The sequence below is a fragment of the Etheostoma spectabile genome, chromosome 12, assembly GCF_008692095.1.
Source record: "Etheostoma spectabile isolate EspeVRDwgs_2016 chromosome 12, UIUC_Espe_1.0, whole genome shotgun sequence".
NCBI lineage: Eukaryota > Metazoa > Chordata > Actinopteri > Perciformes > Percidae > Etheostoma > Etheostoma spectabile.
In genome coordinates this window covers 6,320,810-6,347,478 of record NC_045744.1, presented here as the reverse complement: position 1 = coordinate 6,347,478, position 26,669 = coordinate 6,320,810, and the positions used below count along the sequence as shown (strand labels likewise).

The window sequence follows — 26,669 nt, the reverse complement described above, 5'->3', positions numbered from 1 at the left end:
TCTGATGATGCATGCTGGGAGAAAAGATAGCTTTCAAAGGTCAATGTAAATATCAGAAGGTCAGGATGTTAACTTGCCGCTATTGTTTGTTGGCGCGTGTGCATGACTGCATAACTGCCGTGTAGACGTGGCTTGTGTTAAATGAGGTCAGTGTCCAAATAACAAATGTCCAAGTGCATTGTTGTCCCACTGCCAAGTATCATTTTACACTTTCAGTCCTCCAAGCAAAAAGCTTTGAGCACCGCTGTTATGAAATTTATTGATGGCTTATGCATCTTTTTATGAAACCTTTTTATCTTTCCTGCTGTCACAGCCATCATTACATCCTTGATCTGTGTGTGAGTGTGTGTATGTGTGTATGTGTGTGTGTGTTATATGCACAAAGTATTTGCATTTGACCACATGTGCATTTTAAATGTGAATGTTGTATGATAGAAGCTAAGATGCATTTTTTTTAATTAGAATGTAGTGACCATGTGGTGCAGAATCACACCTCAAGTTGGAAAAATCTAAATGAGATTTCAAAAAAATCAAAATGCAATCACAAACTCCAGCCCTCAGCTAGCAGAGAAATTAGTTTTTTCTTGATTGGTTACTCTACACACAAATCCAAAAAATACACACACAATGGGCAAAAACCCTTCAATTGTTTATCAATCATAATGACTTAGACCTTTTTTTTCGTTTAGTGTTACACTTACTACAGACACTACATACATAAGTGTGGAAAAATATTTGAGAATATTGTTTTTATTCTCAGAACACACAACAAATACACGCTAACAAATAGATTTAATTTTTCTCACAAAACCAATGCACACAGTGTACATCCCAACAAACACAAAGTTGCAAATACAGTGGTCTACATAAAGAACAACAGTGGCAGTAAAAATGAAAAAAAAAATGAAATAACCTATGCTGCATCCTCTCCTTTCGGTCTGGCCACAGCACCTCATCCCCTGACCACATGGTCAACCAAAGTGGTTTGGATCTAATCAGAGATTACGGTCCTTGGCCTTCCTCCTCCTCCTCCTCCTCCTCCTCCTCTTACTCTCACTCATCTTGCTCTGGCTCTGCTTTTGTTTCCAATGTAGACATCCATTGCTCCAAAACAGAAGAGCTCACCTGTTGCCCTTTCATGCTAAAGCTCTGATTGCTAATTATCAAACTGTGTGCCAGTGTGTGTGCCCATGTGAGGAGTCAGTGTGCATATTTGAATGCAAGTGTGTTCTTTGTGAGAGATTTTTGTGATGGTTTGGGTGGTTTCTGTGGTATTTTTGGGTCCTGTCTTGTCTCCTCTTGTTTGTGTCCAAGTGTCCTCCCCGGTTTTGTGTGGTAGTCTGTCTTGTGTCCCCTTGTGAGTGTCGCTGTGTTCTGTTTCCTGTTTTTTGTTGATTGTCTGGTTTCCTGTTCTGTCTTGTCTTGCCGAACTTTTGTCTGTCTGATCGTCTTGCCCCGCCCTAATGTGTTTCACCTGACGCATCACCTGTTCCTCGTTACCTCTTGTATTTAACCTCTGTTTTTCCTTTTGTCTCTTGTCAGATCGTTCTTGCGTCCATGTTTCCTTCTACGCTGCCTCCTGACCGAGTGTTCGTTGTTTATTCCGTTACCCGTGAGTTTTCCTTGCCTTTGCTTCCCTTCTTTTTGTCTCATCTTTTGCCCTGGACCCTTTTTGGATTTTGTATTTGGTCTTTTGTTTTTGCGCCCTGTGTTTTTCTTGGACCTTTTACCTAATAAATTCTTGTGTACCTGCTCCTGCCTGCCTCCCTATCTTCTCTGCTTTTGGGTCCTCATTTCTCCCCGTTGCAACAGATTTTCTTCATTAAAAAATGTACCAAATGCAGAGAATTGTGTGTAGAATTTTGAATAGAGTGTGTTAAAGAACTGCAGTTTGAGTGTAAAGCAGGATTGCAATTGTAGTTTAGCAAAATTAGTTCAGGAGTTACATGTTGTAGTCATTGTGTCTCAAGGTCCATTTGAGGAAAAACTGTAATAACAAAAGACTATGAAAATGTTCACAGCAAAACAAACAGACCTTTTAATTAAGTTGAATCAGTCTCATAATGAATTAATCAGACCTAAAAATAGGCTATGAGTTGAGGTGCACTGATGGCAACAACCTTTACAGTTACTAGTGTCCTGTTTTCATAATAGTTATGGATCCATTCAGCATTCAACTAATAACATGAGCATTTAATGTGGTGATTCAACCCTATAACTGTAAAAACAAAAAAAACAGTTTTCGCTGTTTGAATATAAACAGACCTTGGTTTCCAATGTAAACCATTTGCAATAACTACAAAAGACAACTGAAATACATGTTGTCCCACAGTAATAACCAAAAAAGCCATAATTTAGATGTGTCAGTTATAATTAAAGTTGTTAAGTGGGATCAATGATTACATTTTTCAAGGTAACTTTATTGTCCCCGAAGGGAAATTGTTTGTACAGCGAGCAGATAGACATAGGTTTTAACAATGTTATAGCTCAATATAGTAAGTATTATGTTAATAAGAAAAACTTATTACTTCACTAACCGAAGGTAAAACATTTTACAATGATGATTAGACTAACCCTCCTGTTGTCCTCAAATTGTCATAAAAAATAATGTGGATAGTTCCATACAACGCTCTTCACAAGTATTATAAATGATCAGTTCACCACTTTCATTGAATTTGGTTGTTTCAGTCAATTGTATAGCATTTGAAAAAGAAAATGGTAAAAGAACGTTGAAGAAAAGGCAAATATGTCGGTAAAGGCTTTAAAAACGTTGGAAAAAGTGGCGAGAATGTAAAAAAAAAAAGTGGAGAGAAAAAAACATTGGGGAAAGCGACAAAAGTGTTAAAAGACGACAAAAAAAACGTTGAAATAAAAAAACGTTTGACGACACAAGGGTTAACGTCCAATATCCAATTCTCCAAATTCCATACACCAAGTTCATTAGATACCCAAGAGGGAAGTAGATTGGACAAACGCACATACACATAGAGAGATGTTGTTAGTTATAGTTTAGATATAATCGGTCAGTTTACTGTCTAAAAGACTCCCAGTTTTCAAATGACAAGGAAGAGTTTATCTGTCAGTGGCACTAAACTGTGGAATAAACTAAATAAGGATTTAAAGTATTCATCATCACCCGTTCCAAATCCTGGCACCACATCCCTCCAGTCCTAAAACAACTCCACTGGCTCTTAATCTCCCACCGGATCTCAAACAAAATCCTGGTCCTCACCTACAGCGCCCTCCACCATCTGGCCCCCTCATACCTCACTGACCTCTCCCCCCCTCACGGTCCCTCAGTTCCGCCTCAGCACCCGCAAGTCCAACCTCTGCAGTTCTGGGGACAGAGTCTTCTCCACGGCAGCTCCCAGGCTCTGGAACTCCCTTCCCCAAGAGATGCAAAGTTTGACTTTAAAAGAAAAGTGAAAATGGGAGTCGACATTTTGGTCCCCCAGTAAGTTCATGTGTCAGTAGCATCACTCAGGCACTGTATCCAAGTATGACTGAAGTGCACTCTTTATATTCAAATGCAGCGCCGGAGATTCATTTGCTGGGTTTGGCGGAGGTCAGCCTATGACAGGGGATCAGTGTATGGCAGCCTGAGGGCAGATTGATTTCACCTCCGTTTTTCTCTACCCCTCCACCGCCAGATGTTTATCCCATTTAGCGTGACGGACACCGGGCCGTCGTGTGTGCCTTCCGTCCCTACGTGGCTCCACAAAGCAATGGCCCTTGCTGAGGCACACTGAGGTTGATAGATTATACTGAATTTGTCACATTGCCAGGGGAGGGGAGAAAAAGACAGGTCGGAGGAGACGGAGGGATGCATTTTGATGGTGTCCCTGCGAAACAAACAACTAGACGGGAAATGAGTGGGATAGGCTGTCACTAGGAGCTGACATAAAGTGATGAGCTGTCGAGCTAGTTTTGTTTTTCCTCATTAACAAGTCCACCTCCTAAACGTTGCTTTTTGTAGCCAGAAAACCACTTTATGAGCCTCTCTAGTTGGCCCATGATAACATGTTCGGGGATACAAAAAAACAATTTACCACGTGTCAAATGTTGTTGTCACAAGACACCTCTCTTGAAGGCGGTGGAAAAGGTTGGTGAGTAAATTGAAAGGTGTATCACACCGATGGAGGCTGCGGCCACACGGTTAATAGGAAACCTTCCTTTAAATGGTGCAAGTGAATAGGTGAATGAACACGAACCCCATTAACCTCTTCAGTGATTAGAGATCTCTAATCACAAGAACATGAATGCACCCTAATCCCCGGGGCCATCAAGAAAAACAATCAGTAAATTGTTACAGGGTCCGTGCATGATGACGGATCTTCCCCAGTGTTATTTTTGGACTGGTGGCACCTCTTGAGAGATGGATTGGGAGCTCGCTGCCAGAACGTTGTCTGCAACAGAAAACCCTATGGCAGCTGACAGAGCAGAGTGACTGACGAAGGGGACGCACCAATCTATTAGCCATCCTTCTGTGTTTGAGTCAGCAGCACTATACACGTGCACGTTTGAGTGTGAACACGTGCGCACACATGCAAAAAAAACACAAGTGGGAACATGGCCTGAACTCAGTCATTTTGTCTCTCAGACACACACACACACACACACAACACACACACACACACACTTGACGAAGAGTGAGCTATAATGATGCTCTTAAAAGCTGAGCAGAATCTCCCCATTGTGTTGTTGTGATTAATGGTAACTAAAGAGCTTGAATCTTGAATAGAATGAACGTGAGCTGAAGACTTATTAATCAAACTGCAATACTTAAAGCAAATAATGCTTTCTCTGCATCTCCGAAGAAATGGAGTGTAATCCCCATGGTCGTTCTCTCTCTCTCTCTCTCTCTCTCTCTCTCTCTCTCTCTCTCTCTCATACATTTGTTAAATCTATTCTGTATGCGTGTATACTTTGGAATATTTTCATGTCTGCTTGCGTAGGTTTGTGTGCCTGTTTCCGTGCCCACAGATGTGTCTCCTCTCCTGTGAGTCAGAAGTGCAATGGAGGGTTCTGAAGTGTCTGTGTGCTGATAGCAGGGGACAGGAACCATCAGTCTTGGCATCATTGGCAGATTAATGAGAGTGCTGTATTTAGCTCGCCTGCCCTGTCTCTCTGTCTGACCTACTGTCAGAGAGTACTCCTTGAAACTATTTCTTGTATGAGTTTTAAAAATGTGCATAACTCCAACCTTCAAACTTTTAATAGATGTCTGTTTGATTGTGATTGGCTGTAGGCTATGATAGTTTTTTTCCACACAGCTACTGTATATCTACATGTTTAGTACATTGAGGAAACGTGTCTTTGGAGTTATACATTGCATTATAAACAAAGCCACTGGCCTTTGCCTTTGCTGTCTTTAATAGAAAAAAAAAAAAAACCTTATGCATCCCCCCAAATTTAACCTATTTTCCATCACCTCTTTTTGAGCCGTGACCCAGAAAGTATGACTGTGGCTGGGACTCACTAGTGAGTCCTGACCCTCTATTTGGGGAACACTGGTCCAGAGCACATCTGTATGCAGCCCCGGCTCTGCACTCATATTGTCAATGGCCAGCGCCCAGACGCCTGAAGATGGATGAAGCCAAAGCCCGGCCTAATAACCAGTCCATCCCCCCAGGGTGGCTGTAGCACTACACTCCTCTGTCACCTGGGTCCTTGCACTGTCTCCACATTGACTTAGGCATTTCATTTTCATCCGTTCATATTAATCACCAGACATACCTTTCCAGCTTCCACTGTCTCTGGGAAACATCTCTATCTTTCCTGTATGCCTGTTTCGGCCTTTCTCATTATGTATTATTATACTCATCCGGCCGTTTAGATGTGCATGTCTCCTGTCATCAACTATATTTATCTTCTGTAGGCTACTTCTGTGTCACGCATGTAAAAAATGAGTATGAGTAAATATGCTGTTTTCCATAAAATGCACTCGCCTTTTCATCCTTAAAAGGTATTTCTTTTGCACGTTGGGTACTGTCTGTTCTTTGTGTTTTTTTTTGTATTTTCTGCCTGACTCCATGAAAATAGAACGATTGTGATCTTTTGTTTTTCCAGAAACCAAACGGAAACCAGGAAACAGGAGAGGGAGAGGAGAAATGTTAAGGTCATGGCACATTGGTCATGGAGAGGTACCGGTTGGCCGTTTACAGGTTAAAAGCACAATAACTTTAGGGTCAGCTCACAGAATGCAGGAAATGGATAACATTTAATCAAACCCGAGTCAGAGAATACCCCGGCTGGAGAGGTTGTCTTTTTATTTTGTCTTGAATCTTGTCTTGAATGGAGGAACTGAGAAACGATAATAGAGCTGGGATGCTGGACTTACAGGCTTAACCACGGAGAAAAAAAATGAGGCCACAGAGAGAAAAAGAGGCTCTCTACAATGTTTTTAGGCTCAGTATTGGTATTGGACTGAGGCTCTTGAGCTGAAGTAGGCAAGTACTTGTGTAGCTTTGTGTGGATCATTATCTGAGTGCTGTGTGGGTGAGCGACTGCACACATATTTGTGTTATTGTATGCGTGCGCCTGTCTGTGTGCGCATTGTGAGGGAGGATGTGCTACAGCAGCAGCACTATTGTTCCTACCTCCCCTCATAATCTTCTTTCCTTCCTTCCTTCCCCCCTCAGGGTGTGGACAGCAAACAGGGACAGATTGCTGCGTGCTGCTCCTGTATTTGGAGATGACCAGTAGAGTCAGAGGTGATGATGACTATCCTGGTGGAAAAAAAAGGGCAGGTGGCTATCATGGGCCTGTATAGCAGCCAGCACCAGGGGCCATGCTGTGCTGTGCTGTGCCATGCCACACTGTAGCGCCACTCCTCACCACACCATTAAAAATGACAAATGCTCTCATCAACTGCTTTCCCAAGTTGGCAACCGCTGCCTTATGCTTCTGAAGCACTGTGCATTCCCTGATTCATCAGCTAGCCTTTGCCACAGTTGGAACAACCATTTATTAAGTGTGAGTCACTTTTCATTTACAGTGTGTTTGATTTTTGTCATTGTAAAGGTTAGGAGTTGAATCGCATAGGGGCACAAAAGACAGATGTAGTGAAAACTGTTCAGACTTGTTGGGGTGGGGGGGGCCAGCTGCTCATACTTAAGTGTGAGTTTAAGATCCACTAACTGTGCAAGAAAATATTGGCTCTCATTTTATGAGCTACAGATTATATGGACAGCCCCACTGTTCAACTCATTCATTAAGTCCATACAAAGTAAAGCCGGTAAAAAGTATCTAGGCCAGTGTGCTATGAAGGGACAGCACTGAAATATTAGGCCATCCAGTGGCCCCAGGTAAAACCAGGCCTACTCAGGCTGTAGATTAACAACTCCTTCCCAATTCTCCAACTCCGGGGACTTGGGGGGAAAAATCTAGCCCAAGACAGGTGTATGGTACTGGGCTACAGGGCGGCAACGGCCCCCTTTCCAAAGCTGAGGCAGACCTCGGTCCTCTGTGTCGCTGCAGGGAAAAGCCCATTGTGCGTACCATCTGTTGCAGCACACGTGCACACAAAAAGGGGTGACGGGGGCAAGGGGGTGGGGGGGGGGGGTGGGGGGGGAGCTGATGTGCAATGCCTGTTTAATATCCTTAGGAGGTGCAGTTGAATTTGCTAAAGCAATATAGGAACATTCTCATTTCAAAATGAGGTTTGCACTTGTGTGAGCATAATGGGTAAGGGAGTATGGTGTCAACTTAGGTAGCAGGGGGGTGTGGGGGAGTTGGCAAACACGCTGTCAGTTTAGTGATGAAAGTAGAATAAACTACCAAGCTCAACTGGCTTTTGGGAGACTTTATTTTACAAGACATCCTTATGATTTTTATAAATTACAAAATGTAAAATCCTAAATCAGGATAATATTTATTCCGGCTCTAGGGAAAGTGAGCATGCCATGTGGAAGCCTGAGAACTTGTATTAGCAGGATTGTTTTGAACCACTGGCTGACGGACCGTTGCACTGTACCGTCGTTTAGATCATTTCCCATGGGGGTTAGGCATGGCTCTGAAGGTTCTCGGGGGTTGCATTGGTTGTAGTCACCCGAGTGGTGGTGCTATTTCCCTTCAGTGAAGCGGACGCCGCTCCAAATAGGTCAAGGAAAAGTTTTGTGTTTTCACAATGCTTGGTGGGCGGAGCGGCGGGGCTGGTGATTGGTTAGTGAGTTGCAGCTCCCAGTCAGCGATTGGCCCCGGCGTTCTAATGGGGTTGTGAGCAGGCAATAGTCGGGTCTCCCCCACCTCCTCCTCTTCCTCCCCCTGCTCCTCGCACCCCTCAGCCCCAACACTCCGCTCTTCCCCGGCGCTGATTGTCACACATTGTTTACTACGGTTTGAAATGTGACTCAACAACACAGGCTATCTGCTGGAGTACCGCTCTGACAACAGGGATTCTTTTGACGCGCGCCGTGCGTCTTTGATTATTTGGGGACAGGCTGTGGAGACTACCCTTCTGCCATGACAGTGGATTTGTTTGCGCTTTTATGCGTGCTGGTCATCACGTCCTCTGCGATGGAAGGTAAATAAGAGATTGGATTATACTTGTTGTAAATATGGAAATGCTCCTGTCCAAGACGCGCGGTGTTGGGGATGCTTGCAACGTTTTCCGTTGGCCAGCGCTGCGCCTCTGGGATAGGGATACAGGGATGTCATACACGTGGATCGCAGCAGATTGTCCCTTTTATTACGGAGCTGGTCAATGTGAAGAAACACACTTTAAATGTCTTTAATAATCACATACGGTAGTTTGTAAGTGACTAAATGCGCTCTTGTAAAACACTGTTTTTCCTCTCTCTTTAATCTTCTTAGTTCTGTACCACAAGAGTGCGAACAGGACCGGTCTCCTTTATACATTGTGTTATTTCAGGTTCTCATGATCCCAAGAGTAATTAGTTTCTCTCAGTGGGAAGCGAACGCTATATTGGAAGCCCCCCCCCCCAAACCTCCAAGGCTTCCTGTCACCTTTTTCATTAAAGAGTAAATATGAAACACTATTACTACAAGCCCCTGAGCATCACTCTGTGGCATTTCGAATCGCTGTGAAAAAACTCTCTTAGATTGTGTATTGCACTGATTGGAAGCCTCCCTGTAACCTGGATTTTATGCAGGTGTAAATCTCTCCTTTTTTTCCCTTATTGGAAATCAATCTTTTAAATAAAAAATAACACTCAATTGCCTTTCCCCTTTTTTCCGACTGTCCCTGTATTTTTTCTCTTCATCCATTTCCATTCTCTTCCCTCTCTTTGTCTTTCTGCATCTCCTCCTATTTTCTCATTTCTTTCGTATGCACACTCCTCTGGACAAGCGGTAGTAGCCAAAATCTCCTCAGTCAAACATGTTTTTCATTTCCGCTGAGGGACCCTGGGGACCGAATACTGGGCTGTAGCCTTAGACGTTGGCTGAAGGATGGAAAACCCCGGCAGCATCATGGATATGTAGTTTCTTCTCTCATTTTATTGTACAGTAGCACATTGTCTCCAATAAAACAGACACAGGAACACATCAGCTTCCCATGGCGGTCTCTGTCTACTCCCCAAAGATAAATAAGTCAATTAGAAGCTCAAAGAAAATTAGTTTTCTCACATGCAGCTTTTCCCTTTAATCATTTACAACTCTGCTCCTGGACGGCTCCCGTCTCCAGCTGTGCTCTGCTCTGTAATTCGGCAGTGGCTTTCTTGTTTGTGCTCATCAGATTTCAACACAGCTATGGATACCGAGCCCAGGCCCAAATTGCTACCTCTGCGAGGATGGATATTTTGAGGTTCAAATGTTTACCCAGTGTGAAACTACATCAGAAAAGTCAATTCAGAGAGATGAGTGGAGGACGGGAGGTAGGAGGGATATTTCTGTGCGAGGAAAGGGGTGTCAGATTTTTTTTTCCTATAAAAGATGGGATCAGAAAGAAACAGATGGACACAGAGATGGCCCCTGAGTTACCTCGGTAACAAGGATGAAAGTGATTTCCTTGTTTTGGTCGCTAATTGAAAGGAGGTTGTCCCATGGGAAGGTTAAAATTTTCACTGATCTGAACTGCAATCTGTTGCTTATTCATTGTGTGTGTTTGTGTGTGTGTGTGTGTGTGAGAGAGAAGAGAGAGAGAGAGAGAGAGAGGAGAGAGAGAGAGAGAGAGATGAGAGAGAGAGAGAGGAGAGAGAGAGAGAGAGAGAGAGTGGAGCCATTGACCACATTATCCCTGTCTCTTCTGTCCACCTTAATCTGATCAAGAGTCCAAATCAACCGATAATCACATATGGTCAAAGATCTGTGTGTGTGTGTGTGTGTGTGTGTGTGTGTGTGTGTGTGTGTGTGTGTGTGTGTGTGTCTGTGTGTGTGTGTGTGTGTGTGTGTGCGTGCGTGTGTGTGTGTGACTTTAGAATTAGAAGCAGCCATGACCATATGGGCACATACTTGCGATACATTAAACGGACTATTTCACCAAATGCATACACTTAAAATAAACACTGCACACGTCATTGATGGACTGATGACCTGTGGGATGAATGGACAGATGCGAGGAAGCTCAGCATTATGGGAACATGAGTTTCAGAGTTGAAGCTTAAGTATGCAGCAGTGAGTGTAGAAATGTATGTCTTTCCGCATACAATGAAGGACCAAACGTTTTAGTCTAAAATTAATTATGGAACTTTTGTGGAATTTAAAGATTTTTTTTTTTGGGGGGTGGTGGGCTTTTCTACAGACAGATAGAAAGGGGGAAGAGCTAGGGAATGACACATAGCAAAGGGCTACAGGATCGCTGCAGAGGACTGAGCCTATAGGGCGCACACTCTACCGGGTGAGCTAGATGTCGCCCCAAAGTTGTCGGATTCAAACTTGAGGCAGAGCTACCCAGCACACACTCAATCCCGCACACATGAAGGCATGATATCTGTAAACGGGAATGCTTTCACTGAGAATTTGTTGAAGGGGTAGTCAGACCTACACGCAAAGCAAAGGGCTAACGGAGGGGAGAGGGTGGACAGGGATTTGCATGCCATTAGAAAAAGATGCATGTGCAGTGCTCTGTTTCACCCTCATTTGTCTTTGCTGTCCATTTCTCCCATCATCTTCTCTCTGCCTTCTTTCTTCTACACCTCGCTTCCCCCACCCCCATTTCTCTATCCCACTCTGCCTTCCATAATTCTCTCCACTAATCTCCCCATTCCTCCCTTGTCTCCCTTATCTCGTCTTCTGCTCTTTCTCTCTCTCCGTGGTGTGCCGCTGGTTCTTGCCAACAGCAGCAGTAATTCTCCCCTACTTACAGAGCCCATTGCTTATTTCTGTTTGCCCTTAAACCAATTAGACGTGGATAAGCCCGCTCATTTAACGGCCTGGAACTGGCTGGTGGAGGTAAGAGGAGCGGAGGCAAGGGGGATGAAACAGCGGCTGAAATATAGACAAGGAATAAAAAAAAAAAGACAGATGAAGGGAAGTAAGCGAAACATTACGCAGGTTTTGCACATGAGTTGCTGGCGATTGCAGTTAGTTATCTGACATAGATACATGTACCACAGGGGTAGAACAGCAGCAGCATTAAGTTTAAGTATGATAAGAGTACATTAGTAATGCACTGTAACCAGTCCTTAAGGATGCTGTGTTAAGTACCTGACCTGTATTATACTATGGTAATGCCTCATCCTCCAAGCAGATGGAAAATATTGTTGCTTCCTGAATAAACAATATGAATGATAGCTTAAGCATCAGATTATTGTTATGGAGGTCAGAACCGCAGACTGTTGATATACATTCATTAGGATCATTAGAGCGAGAGTGGCATATTGATTGGGAAGGTTGGAGGACAGAGTGTTGAAGGGCAGGTTCCAGCGCCCGTCTCTGCATGTTGCTCCCCTGCTGAAGTGTCCTAGAGCAAGACACTTACACGGCTCCAGGGGCACTGTCTCCCACTCTGACCCCACTGTGGAGAGGTCACAATCAGCCTCCATTTTTCATAAAGTATCACATTATTGCTAATCTGTTGGCGAGTTGTTGTTTTTTTTCTAATCAGAGCAGCTGGAAGCTAGAAAGTGAAAGCTAACTTTGCAAAGCTAACACATGGCTTTGCCGGTTCACCGTTGTGCTGTGTGTGTATTGTGGTTTGGCAAGGCTCTAGAGGTGTTTGATTGTCAGGTGCAGATGACGTTTTCTGCTTCACTCTGATATTAACATAAACCCTTCATGCACCTGATTGGACCAATAGACCACTCGCTGGGCTGTTATTGGACATTGCTTTGTATTTATAAACTACAAAAAGGCCCATTTAATCTAAAATATCCACTGAAATCAGTCTAAAATAAGCAGTGACCAAATCATGTTTCATTCGAAGCACACTGCACACAGTTTAGTCCAACTGAGCTCCGAGTTATATACACTGGCTTTGTGAGGCCAGTGTAGTAGCCTATTGAGTTAAGAATTCTCTACTACTCAATGTGGGTTGTGTGTGCGTGTTAGCTCGCCAGCTGTGCAGAGGAGACAGCCTGTGAAAAGACTCCTGTTGAGTCTCTAATGGATGTGAATGCAAGATTGCTCCTTTTCCCTGCACTATTTCAAATGGTTAGAAAAGAGAAAAATGAAAATATCAACGCAACACAGGTCCACGGGGTTGAGGTGGATGGACTGAAAAGACACGAAGGACTGTGTGTGTGTGTGTGTGTGTGTGTGTGTGTGTGTGTGTGTGTGTGTGTGTGTGTGTGTGTGCTTACATGGTTGTACAAGTGTATTTCGGCCACGGGCACACCACTGCTGACCTGGGACCACCTGAAGTAGAATTCAATTTTCAACTTGTTTTGGACCGTGTTGTGTGTATTGTACGTCTGGGCGTCTGCGTCGTTAGTACAGTGCTAAAGCCATTATGGCTGGCAGGGGCAGCAGACGTAGCCTCATCCCATGATGGAGGCTTTATTTTGTCCACAATGAAAATACTACTGGGTGTTAAGGTGTGCTTACACAGCCTAGTCAGCTACGACGACCCAGAGTGAATATCCCTAACTACCGCTCTTGTACCTGCAGTGCTGTACGTATTGTGCTTGCATTCAGGCAATGTTGCAAGAATATGCTGTGCAGCTTCTTTTCCAATATGGTTTCTCACATATTGCGGTAAACTTTATAGTGCGTATTTTCTCTTGGATAATATGATTGCTGGCTCCTCAATCTCTCGCTCTCTCTCTCTCTCACACACACACACACACACACACACACACACACACACACACACACACACAGAGCCCCCTTCACAGCTCACCTTACCCCAGAGACATCTGAGCCTCGGGAAGGCCAGATGGTGGATGCAGGTTGGGGGTTAGTATGCATGTGCACATTTTTGTGTACATCTCAGTGTGAGAACGAGTGGTATCAAGGGAGAAAGGGAGAGGGGTAGAGCAGCATGCACTATAGTGTTTGTTTGTTGGTCTCGTTCCATTCCAGACTCGTGTCTTGTTTTCTTTCTCTCGCCGAGCGGATATTTTATGTCTTTACTATGTTGTCCTCCTGTGTCTTCCACACATTCCTGTGTCCCGAGATTTGCAGAGGAGATGCTATCAGCAGTGATATGTTTCTCCCGTGCTGCTTCGTGCTTGGCCCTTATCAGACCAGGTGGCCAACTGTGGGATGAGGGCTACGGCCTTATCTGTCCAATCTTGAGGATAAGCAGACCCACTGCATCAGCAACATACGAAACACATTAGAGCGCAGGAGTGAAAGCGGTGACGCTTGTGACACAGTTCAACCTCAAACTGTGTGAGTCATCTGTTTCCTGGTAAAGCCAATTCTCTCAAATGCCAAACAAACAACATGGATGCAGGCACCACACACACACACACACACACACACACAACACACACACACACACACACACCCACGAACATACTCACCAAGACTTAATGTGCACAAAAGCACAAACTTAGATATAACTAGAGACGGGGATCGTTAATTGTTATTAATATTGTTACCATTTTCGAGACTGCTTAAACGATCCGAGTCTTTATCGATACCATTTATTGCTACTTTTTCTATTATTTGGTAGAAAGTCGAGACTACGCATTCTTAATCTTAACATAACTAGGGTGGCAATTAAAAAAGGATTTATTAAAAATGTAACAATGACTTTTAACAATAACTTCTTTCACCAGTAAATTGCGGTTAAACGACAAAAACAGATGAGAAAATTGTATTTTACAATAACTTTGAATGCATCAGAAGATTTATCAGTTTCAAGTAAACGCGACTTTTAGTCACGTCTGTGTAGTTTATCCGACAACAACAGTGACCAGTGCTAGTTCTTTTAGCTCATACCTGCGGTGGTGGTGACGGCGCAGTGGTTATGACATATATCTTTGGTGTGGGAGACCTGGGTTTGATTCCCTGAGCAAGACCATTAACCCCTAGTTGTGTATATATATATATATATATATATATATATATATATAATTGTAAGTGGATAAAAACGTCAGCTGTAATGTAATAGCTTTAGCGGCAGACTGGTGTACGCCCCGCTGTTGGATTCCTCCACAGTGAAATACAGTCACACTACAATGTTTAGATGTCAGTGTTTTAACAGTGTTTAATCCAGTTGCTAGCTAACGGTAGGCTAACGTTACCTGCTGCCAGGTGTAGCGTTAACGTGACACGCGATGCTTCTGTTGCCTCTAACGTCTGTTTTGAAGCATCAGAGAGCGTTTAAAAGTCACAAAAACTCTGTGTTGCTATTTTATCCGGTAGATACTGGTCTTTACCTATGGTCTTCATTTATTTTTAGACATAACGTTATATGATCCACTAGCCTCCATAGCCGTATCGATAAGCTCTGACCTTATTCATTTGGTTTTGAGAAATTTGAAGAACAGAAACGGGTCTTGAGACCCATTCCTAGAGGTAACCCTCTGAGCCGCAGTGGAAAATGGCAGTAAGTCATTAATTGGGAGCAGTGACCCAGCTTTTGCCACCACTCAAGGATGGTGGTGTGAAAAATGGGCTTTGTTCTATTCCTTTTCTGTCTCTCAGGCTTTTGTTTCCCTCCATTATCACCTGTCCTAGAGATTGGGTGACAGCAGGAAAAGGGGAGCGTCTTCGATATTTGTTGAGTTAAGAGTGTAAAGAGAAAGCATTGATTATCGAGTCTTATTTCCCGATGTTCACGCTGCCTGGCTCCTGGGGCCTCCATGCTTAAAAGCCCATATATACCGTTTCTCTTCAACCCCTTGGCCCCTTTAGCCCCTGTCCACCCCAACCCTCCCTAAATCAGCTCCAGACAGTTCAGATCCACAAAGTCCTGTTGTTAAATCAACTTCCTGACCATTTCTTCTTGCCTCCTTGATTGTTCTTTTTTTCTTTTCTTTTCTTTTTTTTTTTACAATGAATTTTAATTAAATCTGAGAGTAGTTGCAAGCTACATCCCCTTCTCTCCCACCTCCTGTCTCGAACCTTCCAGCGTGGGAATAATTGGTTCTTTCTACCAGCTTGTCTCTCTCTTTTCTCCCCCTCCTCCCTCCCTCCCTCACTTGCCTCTTTCCCCCACCCTTTTTTTAGTTGAAAACAGATGCATTTATGAAGCATTATAGGGTTTACTACAAGAAGGGGGGGGGAAAAGAAATGTGAGTCTGCCCTTCTGTAATAGACGCAGCATTGGCAGGAACAGGAAGAGGGTTAAGAGACTGTTGGGGTTGTAGTCTTGTAGGAACAAAGAGCTTCATTTATGATTGTTCTAATGAGGTCTGTTTTTGAATCAGGCCCAGAACGATTTCATTTGACTTTTAAGCCCTACGGCTCAGGCTTAAGGGCTACAGGCAGGAAGGCTGCGGGGCAGAGGCTGACCAAGAAGTGGGAGGAGGCAGGTAGAGTGATGCAGCAGTTTTGTGATTGTGACTTTCAATGTGTGGGAAACATTTTTAAGTCTACAATCAAACTGATATATCAGAATATAATATAAGAAAATCAGTTTAGCTCACTGTGGACACCACACATTACCTACTCTGCATATCACCAATCCCTTGCATAAATATCCAATGTAAATATCCAATATAGGAAGTTGCTGCTGTACAGGGGGAAGAAACAACAACGTTGTGGTCCTTTTTGCATTTTAAGTGAATCAGCAGCCCGAAGGAATTAAAGGCAGAACGTTAATAGGGCTGAAATTACGGATGGTGGTGGAAGCTGCTCCACTTCTGATTAAATAAAAGACGGCTCCTCCACAAGTTGGTTCTCATAGGGACTGACACACACACACACACACACACACACACACACACACACACACACACACACACACACACAGAGCTTTGATGTGCAGAAAGGAAATGAGTAAAGACGAGAGCTAAGGGCTTGGGCCTGGGGCCTGTCCCATTATTAATGAGTAAGTGCCATTGCCTTTCCCAGGTTCAAGACACGTGGACATATTTCACCATTCGCCTGCCCTTCTCCTCACTATAAATGTAATCTCTTATTAAGCATTGACTTCTTGGCAAGCGTGGGGCAGATAGAGAGAAATTGTGCATAGATATCTGTGTCTCACTGCGCGTGTCTGCGTTAGCATGAGAAATGAAAACTGTGTGGTGGAGAGAAAGGAAGTGCCGGCGCACTGCAAAATGGAATACCAGCTTCTGAGAGGGACACTGATGGGCCAGTAAGTAGCAGTGGTGGGAGGGCAGTTTTCACCCTGCATAACACTAAATCCCTCTGCCAGGCACATTGCTGCCTGTCCTGTGCTGTCCACTTCTGTGGCTCGATAAAAAGAGAGCTTTTTGGAGGTAATTAACTATTGATTCCAAGCATAGAGGGTAATGGGAGATGAGTGGACAGCATCTTGATCTACCGGCCGTCGCCTGACTGGCTAGAGTAGCTAGACTAGGAATCCGACAGAGGGAAAGAGGCATTTCCCTAAAAGAGCCAAGGTCATAGGTGGGGTAGGGCATCGTTTAGATTTAAACAATTCTGATTCCAATTCCGATTATTCCTTTCGATTCTCGATTCCGATTCTTTGAGGGGGTGGAGTTGAAACGGGTCACATGCTTATTTAACAGATAAGAGGAAATTCTATTTTTTCATCAATTGTGATTTACAGTTTTACCGGGCTTTTTCAAAGTAAAATAAAGCCCCGCTTTAGAGCCCCGCTTATTGTGCTCCATGGCTGCAGCACAACAAGCGCCTAGGAGTACAGTGGTTGCTATGGAAAAACAAAACCTGCCTGTGTTAAATTTGAAGCAGATGATTGGATTCAAAACCAAAATTTCCAAAGGATTCCAATTAAAAAAAGAAAAAAAAAAAAGAAAAGGTTTTTGAAAACGGTTCCAAGTTAGAAGCGGGTCTCGATGCCCAATCCTAGTCATAGGTGGTTTGTTTGGATTTCAATTTCTGTTCCGTGTATTTTGGCAGAGAGAGTATACCAGGGGACAAAGCAGATAAGAACTGAGCCTGGGAATGTCTGTTTGAAAGTGTGAATATCAGATTTGCCTATCAAAGTTCAATATTACTGAATATATTCTTCCTAGTTTGCATATTTATTGTATTCGTGACAAAGTGATCTCAGCCCATGATGGCCTGTTGACCTCAGCCTCCCCTCTATGAATAGTTAAGGAAGTCAGTGCCAAGAGGACTCATTTTTGAGGTAATGCAACCTGAGGTCACACTACAACCAAACCTCCTTAGGTAATAAATCTTGTCCCCTATTATTGAGCATGTACTTTTAGCAGATGCACAAATAATAGGAGAAGAAATGACCCACAGAGACGGTGAAGTATTCCTTCCCTGGTGTTTTCGTCCCTCTACAGCTGTATGCGCTACTCTGAACTGTTGGAGGCGAGCTAGAGGACAAGGATAAGGGCTCATTTGTGCAATAGAAGAGAGGCGAAGAGGGACAAAGAGACAGAGGGGGAGAGAAGGATAGGCCTGCATCTGCCTTATTTGTGCTAATGAGGAGGCTGGTGGTTCTGGCTACTAACCCTTAAGCGCATCCAGCCATTTATAGTGTGTATGTCATGTATCTTTGAGAATCCGTGCATGTCTGTTGGGAGTGTGATTTGCCTTTTCTTGAAATCGCTATAATGAATGATGTGGAGAAGATTGTTAGGCGCCAGTGAGTCAAGGAAAGTGTGTGTGAGCTTGTTTGTTAAGGTTGCTGCTAAATTTACAAAGGATGTCTTGATTCAGCTAGTCACCACAGCGGTCTCAGTCATACACTCCTAACCTAAACCTGTTCTGTAATGGGGCTCACTGAACAGTATTAAATGCATGCCCCTCCCTTCTATGCCTTCTTCCTATGAAGTCTTTCCCCTCCCTGCTTTCTCCCAAGGCTGGGCATTTAAAGCGGCATGCCTTTGATGTGAGCTTCACACACTGTTAGACACCCACTCATCAGATTGACACTGATGTCTGGGTGGAGTCAGTCCATATCTGAGAGCTTGGGAAATGAACTGCTTGAATATACTGTACACACATATGCCATGCGCTCAGGTAGTTTTCAATAAAGTAAAGTGTAATGTGGACGTGAATGAACAGATGTACTCCTTCAGATGCACAAATGTTCCTCTATGGCCGTGCTGCTGCACTCAGCTGATGGTATGTCAAGATGACATATGACAATGTTACCACTAAGCTGAGCTGAATGTACTTGTGCAGCGACTCTCCTGTCTCACATCCGTTTGAGAGGAAACTCAAACGAAAGCAAGAAAAAAGATACCCCTGGTTTTAAACAAATGGGAAATATTAAAGATAAAATCCAATTTTGGGCCCCTTTTTTTTTATAAATTTTAGTAAAGACCCCATCCAGCCTTGGGGTTTCACTACGGTTTAGTATATGTGGAGGTTTTTCTAAGGCTTAACTGTCGGCGTTAGTGGGTAAGTGTTTTTGATATCAGTTCCCCAAAAATTGGGCACATAGATTGGTGTGTGTGTGGGGTGGTGGGGGTTGTGGTGTGTGGGGTGTGTGGTGTGTGTGTGGGTGTGTTGTGGGGTGTGGGGAAATTTTGCAAGTTTGTGAGATTAAAAATTACTTTTGTCAAAATTTACATAAAAAAAAAACAAATTTTGCAAAGGGTTGGCTTGCCACCAACCCCCCAATACTGTTCCATATGTTGTCCAAAAAAGTTACATAGTGATTCATTTTTTAATCAAAAAATGGCGAGCCGCAGCAAGGCGTGGCTAAGTGTATAATTAATGAGCATTTATTAGTCTATATTTGTTCACTCAAGCAAATCCTTACGTCTTTAGGTTTTGAGGTTGATGCTGCCTCTCCACTGTTGCTGTTCTTAAAGGTCCCATGCCATGGTGCTCTTTGGATGCTTTTATATAGACCTTAGTGGCCCCTAATACCATATCTGAAGTCTCTTTACCAAAATTCAGCCTTGGTGCAGAATTACAGCCACTAGAGCCAGTCCTACAATGAGCTGGCTTTAGTACGTGCCATTTCAGAGTCTCTGGGGGGGGGGGCAAGGTGGTGGCAGGGGGTGTGGCCTTGACCAACTGCCACTTTGCTTGTTTGAAAGCCATGACGTCTCTCTCTCATAGGCGGGCCAAATTAGGGCGGGCAAAATCAGAGAAAAGGGAGGTAAACTTGCCCCTTATGACTTCATAAGGGTCAATATTCCAGATTGACTCAACTGAGCTTTCATTTTCTCAAAGACAGAGCAGGATACCCAGGGCTCAGTTTACATCTATTGCCATTTCTAAGTACTGGGGGACCATAGGGAGGCTGGGGGAACTCATATTAATGTTGATGTTAAGATTTGTGTGCCATGGGACCTTTAATACATTGAAATGCCACAAATTGTGAAGACTCAAAGCTCTGGATGGGATGTTAAAGCCAAAGCATGAGTTTTGAGAAATATTAAATATATTTTTTATGTAAATTGGGAGATTATTGGGAGGCTATTTCCGGGGTCTGCTTTCCGTCAATTCGGTTTACCACACAATTTCATGATGCTTGATCTAGCGTACAATGCTGCACAAATTGAACACTACACGACTTGATAATGACTCATTGTTTACTCACCAATATTTAAAATTACACAGTAAATCTAAATACGTGTGGGTTTACATGAATAAAACATGGATTTGTCACAATTCCCCTAACACCGGATATTTCTGTTCACACACACTCTTCCAGGGAGGTCTTGGATGTTATCGCTTTTATGCCAGCGAGTACAGTATGTTTCCCCTTCGTTAAAGGGCATCATTTCAGTATTAACATACTTAAGTTTGAATGAAGCACATTACTCAGTTTATCCCAACCATTTCAAGTAGATGTATCATGTCCCAACCTGTGGTAATGTCAATAATGACTGTGTAATACCACTCAACAGCTGTTCAGACAAAGGCAACTGGCCATGCAGAGCCATGCAGGGATTTGTTGTTGTGTGACATCTCCGTGTTTTTTGTTCTCCATGCCAAAGCGTTGGTTTTCTCCTTCCAGACAATACTAAACAGGTTAGGGCGAGGAAATAGCCTCGTTATTTGTATATTTTTAAATGCTGGGCGTGAGTGTATTAGTCCGCTGGTATTTGCATCTCATACTTGTATTAATGCGGTCTTCTTTTCTTTCCTTCATTCATTGTTACCATCTAATAAAATTATGAGAAATGTTTTAGTCTCTGTGTGTGTCTGGGCATGCGTGTGCATACATGCATGTGTTTGCACTCTTAGGTAAATGTGACCATGTGTTGATTCTTTCCACTTTCTTTCACAGTGTGTGTGTGGTGTGTGTGTGTGTGTGTGTGTGTGTGTGTGTGTGTGTGTGTGTGTGTGTGGGGTGGGGTGTGGTGTGTGTGTGTGACTCCCCTCTTTGTAAGTGAATAAAGGTGCTCCATTACAATCTTAAGAGCTCACCTGGTGCCAGCCGTGTTTACTCTACTTTTAAAGTTTGAATAAAATACATGTATTAAATCTAAAATTTTCTTGAACAATCCCAAAATATGCCATCTGTTTTTGGATGATGGATGTTTTTTTATGATGGCCGTTTGAAATGTTACCTAACCAAAGGTGGAACACAGGCACACATATGTGTAATGTTCTCTTGATGTGATGGTTATAACTCGTGACAAGGTCACTGTGTGTGTGTGTGTGTGTGTGTGTGTGTGTGTGGTGTGTGTGTGTGTGTGTGTGTCTGTGTGTGTTTGTCTGACTGACTGTGTGTACGTGTGTGCAAGCATGTATGAAAAAAAACATCCCTCAGCATCCTCTAAAAGGGCTTTTTAGACACCTGGCAATGATTGGCTGAAAGAGAACACCTTCTATCTGCTAATATTGACAGTTGAAAACGTAGAAAAAGCATGGAGGGTGACTTGCATTTCTGCACATGTTCTCAATCAATTTGAGGCTCAGGTAATGCTTTGAAAATCTCCCTCTTTTGATAAACATCAAGCGGCAGCTTCTAACAGAAAACCTTTTTTCTTTTAGAAGATGGTCATAGTGCTTCTGAAAAAAGCGGAAAAGACAAAATGAAAACAAGAAGCCCCTTTTTATCTCTGTCTGTTGCCTTGGCTCCGGAGATGGATTGTGAATCGTTCAGGACTTATGAGCGTTGCGATCATATCATGGATCACAGCATGGCGAGGGAATGACAGATGTCGTGAGCGTCCTCTGTTTATTTGAGAGGCAAGAGTGTGTCTGATGGATTGGTTGCGTTAGGTGGATACAAGGATGATTTGTCATCTCGTATGTGTCTCTTTTGTGTTTTTGTAAACATTTAAAAGGGCAATCAAAGGGTTTGTTCCCTGTAGAACAATGTCCCAAAGTTAGCAAGTGAAAATATGAAAATACATCCCTGCAGGGACATTTTTAAGTAACATAATGGATTCGATTTTTTTTGTCGATGATTGCCGTAAAATTTGGATCTGCTTCCACCCACTGCCAAAGCGCAGTTAATGTCAATAGAGCAATTAACAAGAGTCAGTTATATTACATTAACATTCTTTCCAGATTTAATATGACTCAAATGAATGGGCACCTCACTGGGGTGATGGTTGCTAAGGGGGGGCTATTGATGTAGGGGTTAAGTGTGCTTCAGTCAAGGTCCTTTTGAGTGGCATATGTATCCTATTTAGCAGCCAAAAAACTACTGAGCAGTGTAGACATGAAGCAGTGTTGACAGGCCTGCTATGCTGTGATTGCTGCAGTCACACTGGAGATTAGTTCCAGGACCATACACACACACACACACACACAAACACACAGGGTCCTCTGTGTGAGCTGGACAGTTGATCGGGTCATTAATATGGACAGCCATTTTCTACACTAACAGCCCATGATTGCTTTGCCTTTCACATTGTGGTGACATCAGCACATTGCTAATTGAAAGATAATTGCCAATAATCACAAAATGGATCAGTGAGAGAGCAATTTAAAGAGCTTGCTGCAGATTGCCCGTTTCTTTAAGGAATCCCCGATCAGCTTGTCCTTGTTTAGTAGATCAGGTTAATCAAGTAGGTTTTTTTGCGAGAGAGCAGTTGTGGAGACAATTACTCTGCCAATGCTAATTTTAGCTGTTCAATAAAATGTTGGTCATGTAGTTTTTGTTCCAAATGTGTAGATGTCTTAGGGAAATGTTTAGAATATTCCACTCCCAATGTGTATTACAATGTTTGCTGCTGCCTTTGTAGGAGATAGCAGCCAGGCGCTTGTAATGGGATCCTGTCTGTTGGGAGAAGATGGAGGAAATCACTGGGAGCTGGAATGCACTTGACTTGCTCGTTTGGGTCAGCGAAGGAAGTGCCGGTGTGTGTTTGCGTGTGTGTCACTGCAGGCGTGTCTGTGTGTTGTCCAAAACTGTGTTTGCTCAGCGATAGAAAAACTGAAATGTGATATGAATATCCTCTCCATTCTTCCAAGAAAGTACCTGAAAATACCCCTGAAAGGGCCCCATTTAGGCTCACTCCCTGACAATACAGTACAATGCCCCTGATGACGGCAACTGGGGGGGGAAATGCTTTACACGAAAAAAAAAACAGGGGGATTAAATTTAATTCAATAGTGGCATGGGTTTCCCAAAAAGTTGTTTTGCTTTTTGGGAGCAGATTAAAAAATTGATAAATTAACAAAGGGGTCATGTTCAATACACCTTGTTTTTGTGTTATACCGGTGATTTAAAAAAGTTTTTTAAAGTAAATTTTTCCTTTTGGAAAATTTTAATCCTCACAAAATTAATTTATTTTAAACTTCATAATTTTTTTTTCCAAACTATTTTTGGGCACTAAATCCACATTTTTTCAAAAATAGTAGATATTTAGGTCAATTAACTTTTTTGGGGACTAAAAAAAGATTGTTTGTTCTCTAAAGTGGTTTTAACCCCCTAGAACCTTTAAAAAATTCAATTCCTGCAGTGAAATAGGGAAAATTTTAACTGACATTTAATGTTTTTCTTAAAAAAAAAACAACATGAACAAAAGTGTTTTTTCAGTTTTTACCAAAATAGTCAAAAAGGAAAAGGACTTTTTTTTTTGAAAAAGGTTTTGACAACCATCTTGAGGGGAACAATAAAAAAAAGTTTAAGGCTCTATTGTCGAGATTTTAAATTTGTAAAAATTGTTTTAAAAAAATTCAAAGTACTTAAAACAGATTTTAAAAAGCAAAAAAATGGGTTACCCTTCCCCCGAAACATTTATTTTAAAGTCAAAAAACCCTTTTTATTAACGTTTTATCATTAAATGACCTTTTTACCCGTACATTTTCAGTTCAAAACCTTTTTTCAAGAGCCAAAATTTCCAACACCCAAAAAATTGGTCATTACTACAAAGGTTTTTGTGTCATTTCGACAAGGGAAAAATTTTTAAAAAAAGTTCGTGCCTTCATCCGGGCCCTAATACCTGTAAAACCTTTGGTTGCCCAAAAGAACCCCCCTGCTTTAAAAAAGGGTTAAAAAAAAAAATTTGGAATTGATCTTAATGTGTTTTAAAAAAAAGGAAAATAACCCTTTAAAGGGCACCAATTTTTTTTGGAATGAAAAACTTTGAAATAAAAAATTAAGGACTGTGTCAATATTAATGCAATACGGTTGGGGAAAATGGAACTTTGGTTTTAAAACTTCAAAAAAATCTAAGTTTAAATTTTTTTAAATTTAAACCCGGGAAACAAAAACCATCACTTTCCCCCCGGATAGGGGCGCACACAAAAAAAAAATTTTTTCCTATAAAAAACCGGGTTTTAGTTGTTTTCTTAAAGTTTTAAAAAAACCTCTTTACTGCAACGAATTAAAAACTAAAGAGGGGTTTTTTCACAGGGCCCTGATGGCATTTTCCCAGCCTGTTTACATTTCCCACCCCTTCCCCTTTGAAAACAAAGAAACTAAGACGAAGAATGTCCCAATCAAGTCTTGTAGAGGGGGAAATAACTGGCCCCCCAAAATTTCCGGGAAAGGGAATAAAACATTTGGGCCCCTAAAGGTGCCAAAAAAAGTGAGTTCCTTACGGGGCGTTTTTGTTTTTTAACTTTGGGTTTTCCCTTGAAGTTAAGTCCCATCCAACTCCTTTTAAAACCCTTTTTTGAACCCTTGGGAAGTTTTCGGAGGTGACGGTTTTTTGGTTAAAAGAGAAAAAAGTCCAAACGGGAAAGGCTGTTGAGGGGGCCATGCTGTCCAAATTTTGGGAAAAACCACCAAACCTCGATGATGGGCAACTAGAAAATTTCATTCCCCTGGCGTTGTTTGGTGACGAAAATTCCCACGTCGCTTCATGATGGCACTCGCCCCGGGGCCTCATCATGCCCCGGGTTTAAGGGGATAAAAACATTTTTTGAAGCTTTAAAAATAAATAAAAAAAAAATGAGATCTGAATGCAGAAATTGCTAGTTTATTTATCCCCATGAAAGCAGCATAGGAGAGAAACTACACCAAACAACCCCGGGGAAATGCTCCCAAATTCAGGGGAATTAATGGAGAAAAAGGGTTTCCAGTAAAAGGGGAGTTTTTCCTCTTTAAAAACAAATGTAAAGTTTAAATTTTCATCCCATTTTTTTTTTCCCCCCGGGGGAAAACTTTTTTCATTTTCTTGGATTTTAAATCTTTAACCTGGATTTATCCAAGCCCCATCTGCCCTTGTCAGATGGGGGGTAGGGCAGTGTGGGAAAGATGGGGGAAAATTTTCCCTTTCCCTTTCCCAAAAAATTTTAAATTTTTTTTCAACTCCCAAAAACCCCAAATGTAAGAGACAATGTTCAGGGGGTTGGGAAAAAACCCCTGTTTTTAATTTTAAAAAGGGGGGAAATAGGAAAAAAAATTTGGGACTTTTTTTGAAATTTTTTTTAAAATCTCACCGTGTACCCCGCACCAAGCCGTTGGGATTCCCTTAAAAGGGTGCGTTTTTTCCCCCTTTCCCCCCGGCGCTTTGTTAACACTTTGATTGAGAGGCAGGGTTGGTGAGGCTCTTTAACTCCCTTTATCCTGAAACATGAAAAAATTTTTACAAAAGGCACCCCCCACAGTTTTTTAGAAAAAATTTTAAACATAAACTCCCCTTTCCTGCCATACCCGGGGCCCCCCTGGGCAGGGTTTAAATCTTTGGGGCCCGGCGGGGGAATTTTTAAAAACACCCTAATAAAGCGGGGAAATTACTTTTAAAACATCTATTGCCTATAACAAAACCTATCGGGGGAACTTTTTTTAAATTACCCCTTGTTTTAAAAAAGGGGCTGTTTTTTTTGAAATTTGCAATCAAGGGGAAAACATCCGGGTTAAAACCCTCTTTTTTCTTAAATTGCTTTAAAACGTGATTCCAAAAATTCCTACCCCAACAAAATCCCAAAAAAGGAAAAAATGGAAACCTAAATGAATTTCTTGACTAAATGAAAATAGTTTTAATAAATGACACCCACAAATAAAATTAACATTTCAGGGCGACGGTTTTTAAAGGGGCATGGGCAGCGGCAAATGGAATTCGATTTTTTATTCCTAAATGTCTATGTTGACTCAATGTTTTTTTGGGAATAGGGGACCATTGAAAAAACCCTGGGGGCCGGCTTGCTTCCCAAATTTCCCCTGTTGCACTGGAAAAAACTTCCAAACCTTTTAAAGGTAAAAGGGGAAAAAAAGAAGGATTAAAAGTTGGGGGAAAACTGGTTCAACGGCCCCCAATTTAAAATTAAAAATGTATATTTTTTAAAAATTAAGAGCAAAATACAAGCCCGGGGTCTTCCCCAAAAAATTTTTGGCCCAAATCCATAAAGGCTTCCAGGGGGATATGCGAATTGATTTTGGTCTGTCATCTACAAAAACGGGAAAAATAAATGTCTTACAAAACATATTCAATAAAATCAATTAGTTTTCATTTTCCTTTTCCCCAAATTTTAAAGGGGGTAAATTTTCCCAAAACCATTAAAAAAATTTATAAATAAAAATTTTAAATTTATTCCCTTTCCTATTTGGAACAGAGACAAAAGTTCAATTTCAAACAGGGGGCTTACCGTGCAAAGCCACCCGTTGTGCCCCAAAAAAAGGGTGCTGTGTCTACTAAATTTTTTGGGAGGCCCCCAAATACGTGTTTTTTCCCCTACTACCACTGTTTTGACGGGCCCGCCCGTAGGGGGTTTTTTTTTTTTTCCTCCCCCCGTTGCTCATGGCCCCCTTCAGGGTTTTTGGGTTTTGGTGGTGTGTGTTTTGTTTTGTGGTGGTGGGTGTGTGGGGGTGTGTGGGGGGGGGGCGCGCTAATTTAAATGTCGCGGGGGCAACTTTAGCTAAAGGTTTTTGCTAAATGGCC

The 26,669-nt window shown here is 42.3% G+C and overlaps 1 protein-coding gene across 3 annotated transcripts in view; it reads left to right on the top strand.

The window, feature by feature from the left end:
* The first annotated feature begins 8,255 nt into the window (after positions 1-8,255).
* The window catches only part of ephb1 (EPH receptor B1), a 176,354-nt gene continuing 157,940 nt past the window's right edge, over positions 8,256-26,669 (top strand). For all 3 annotated transcript variants that reach the window (XR_004334336.1, XM_032531327.1, XM_032531326.1), the window contains exon 1: positions 8,256-8,524. Coding sequence is in view for 2 of the 3 variants with exons in the window: in XM_032531327.1 (XP_032387218.1) it covers positions 8,464-8,524 (61 nt within the window). In the remaining variant the exon portion in view is untranslated. The remainder of the gene's footprint in view (positions 8,525-26,669) is intronic.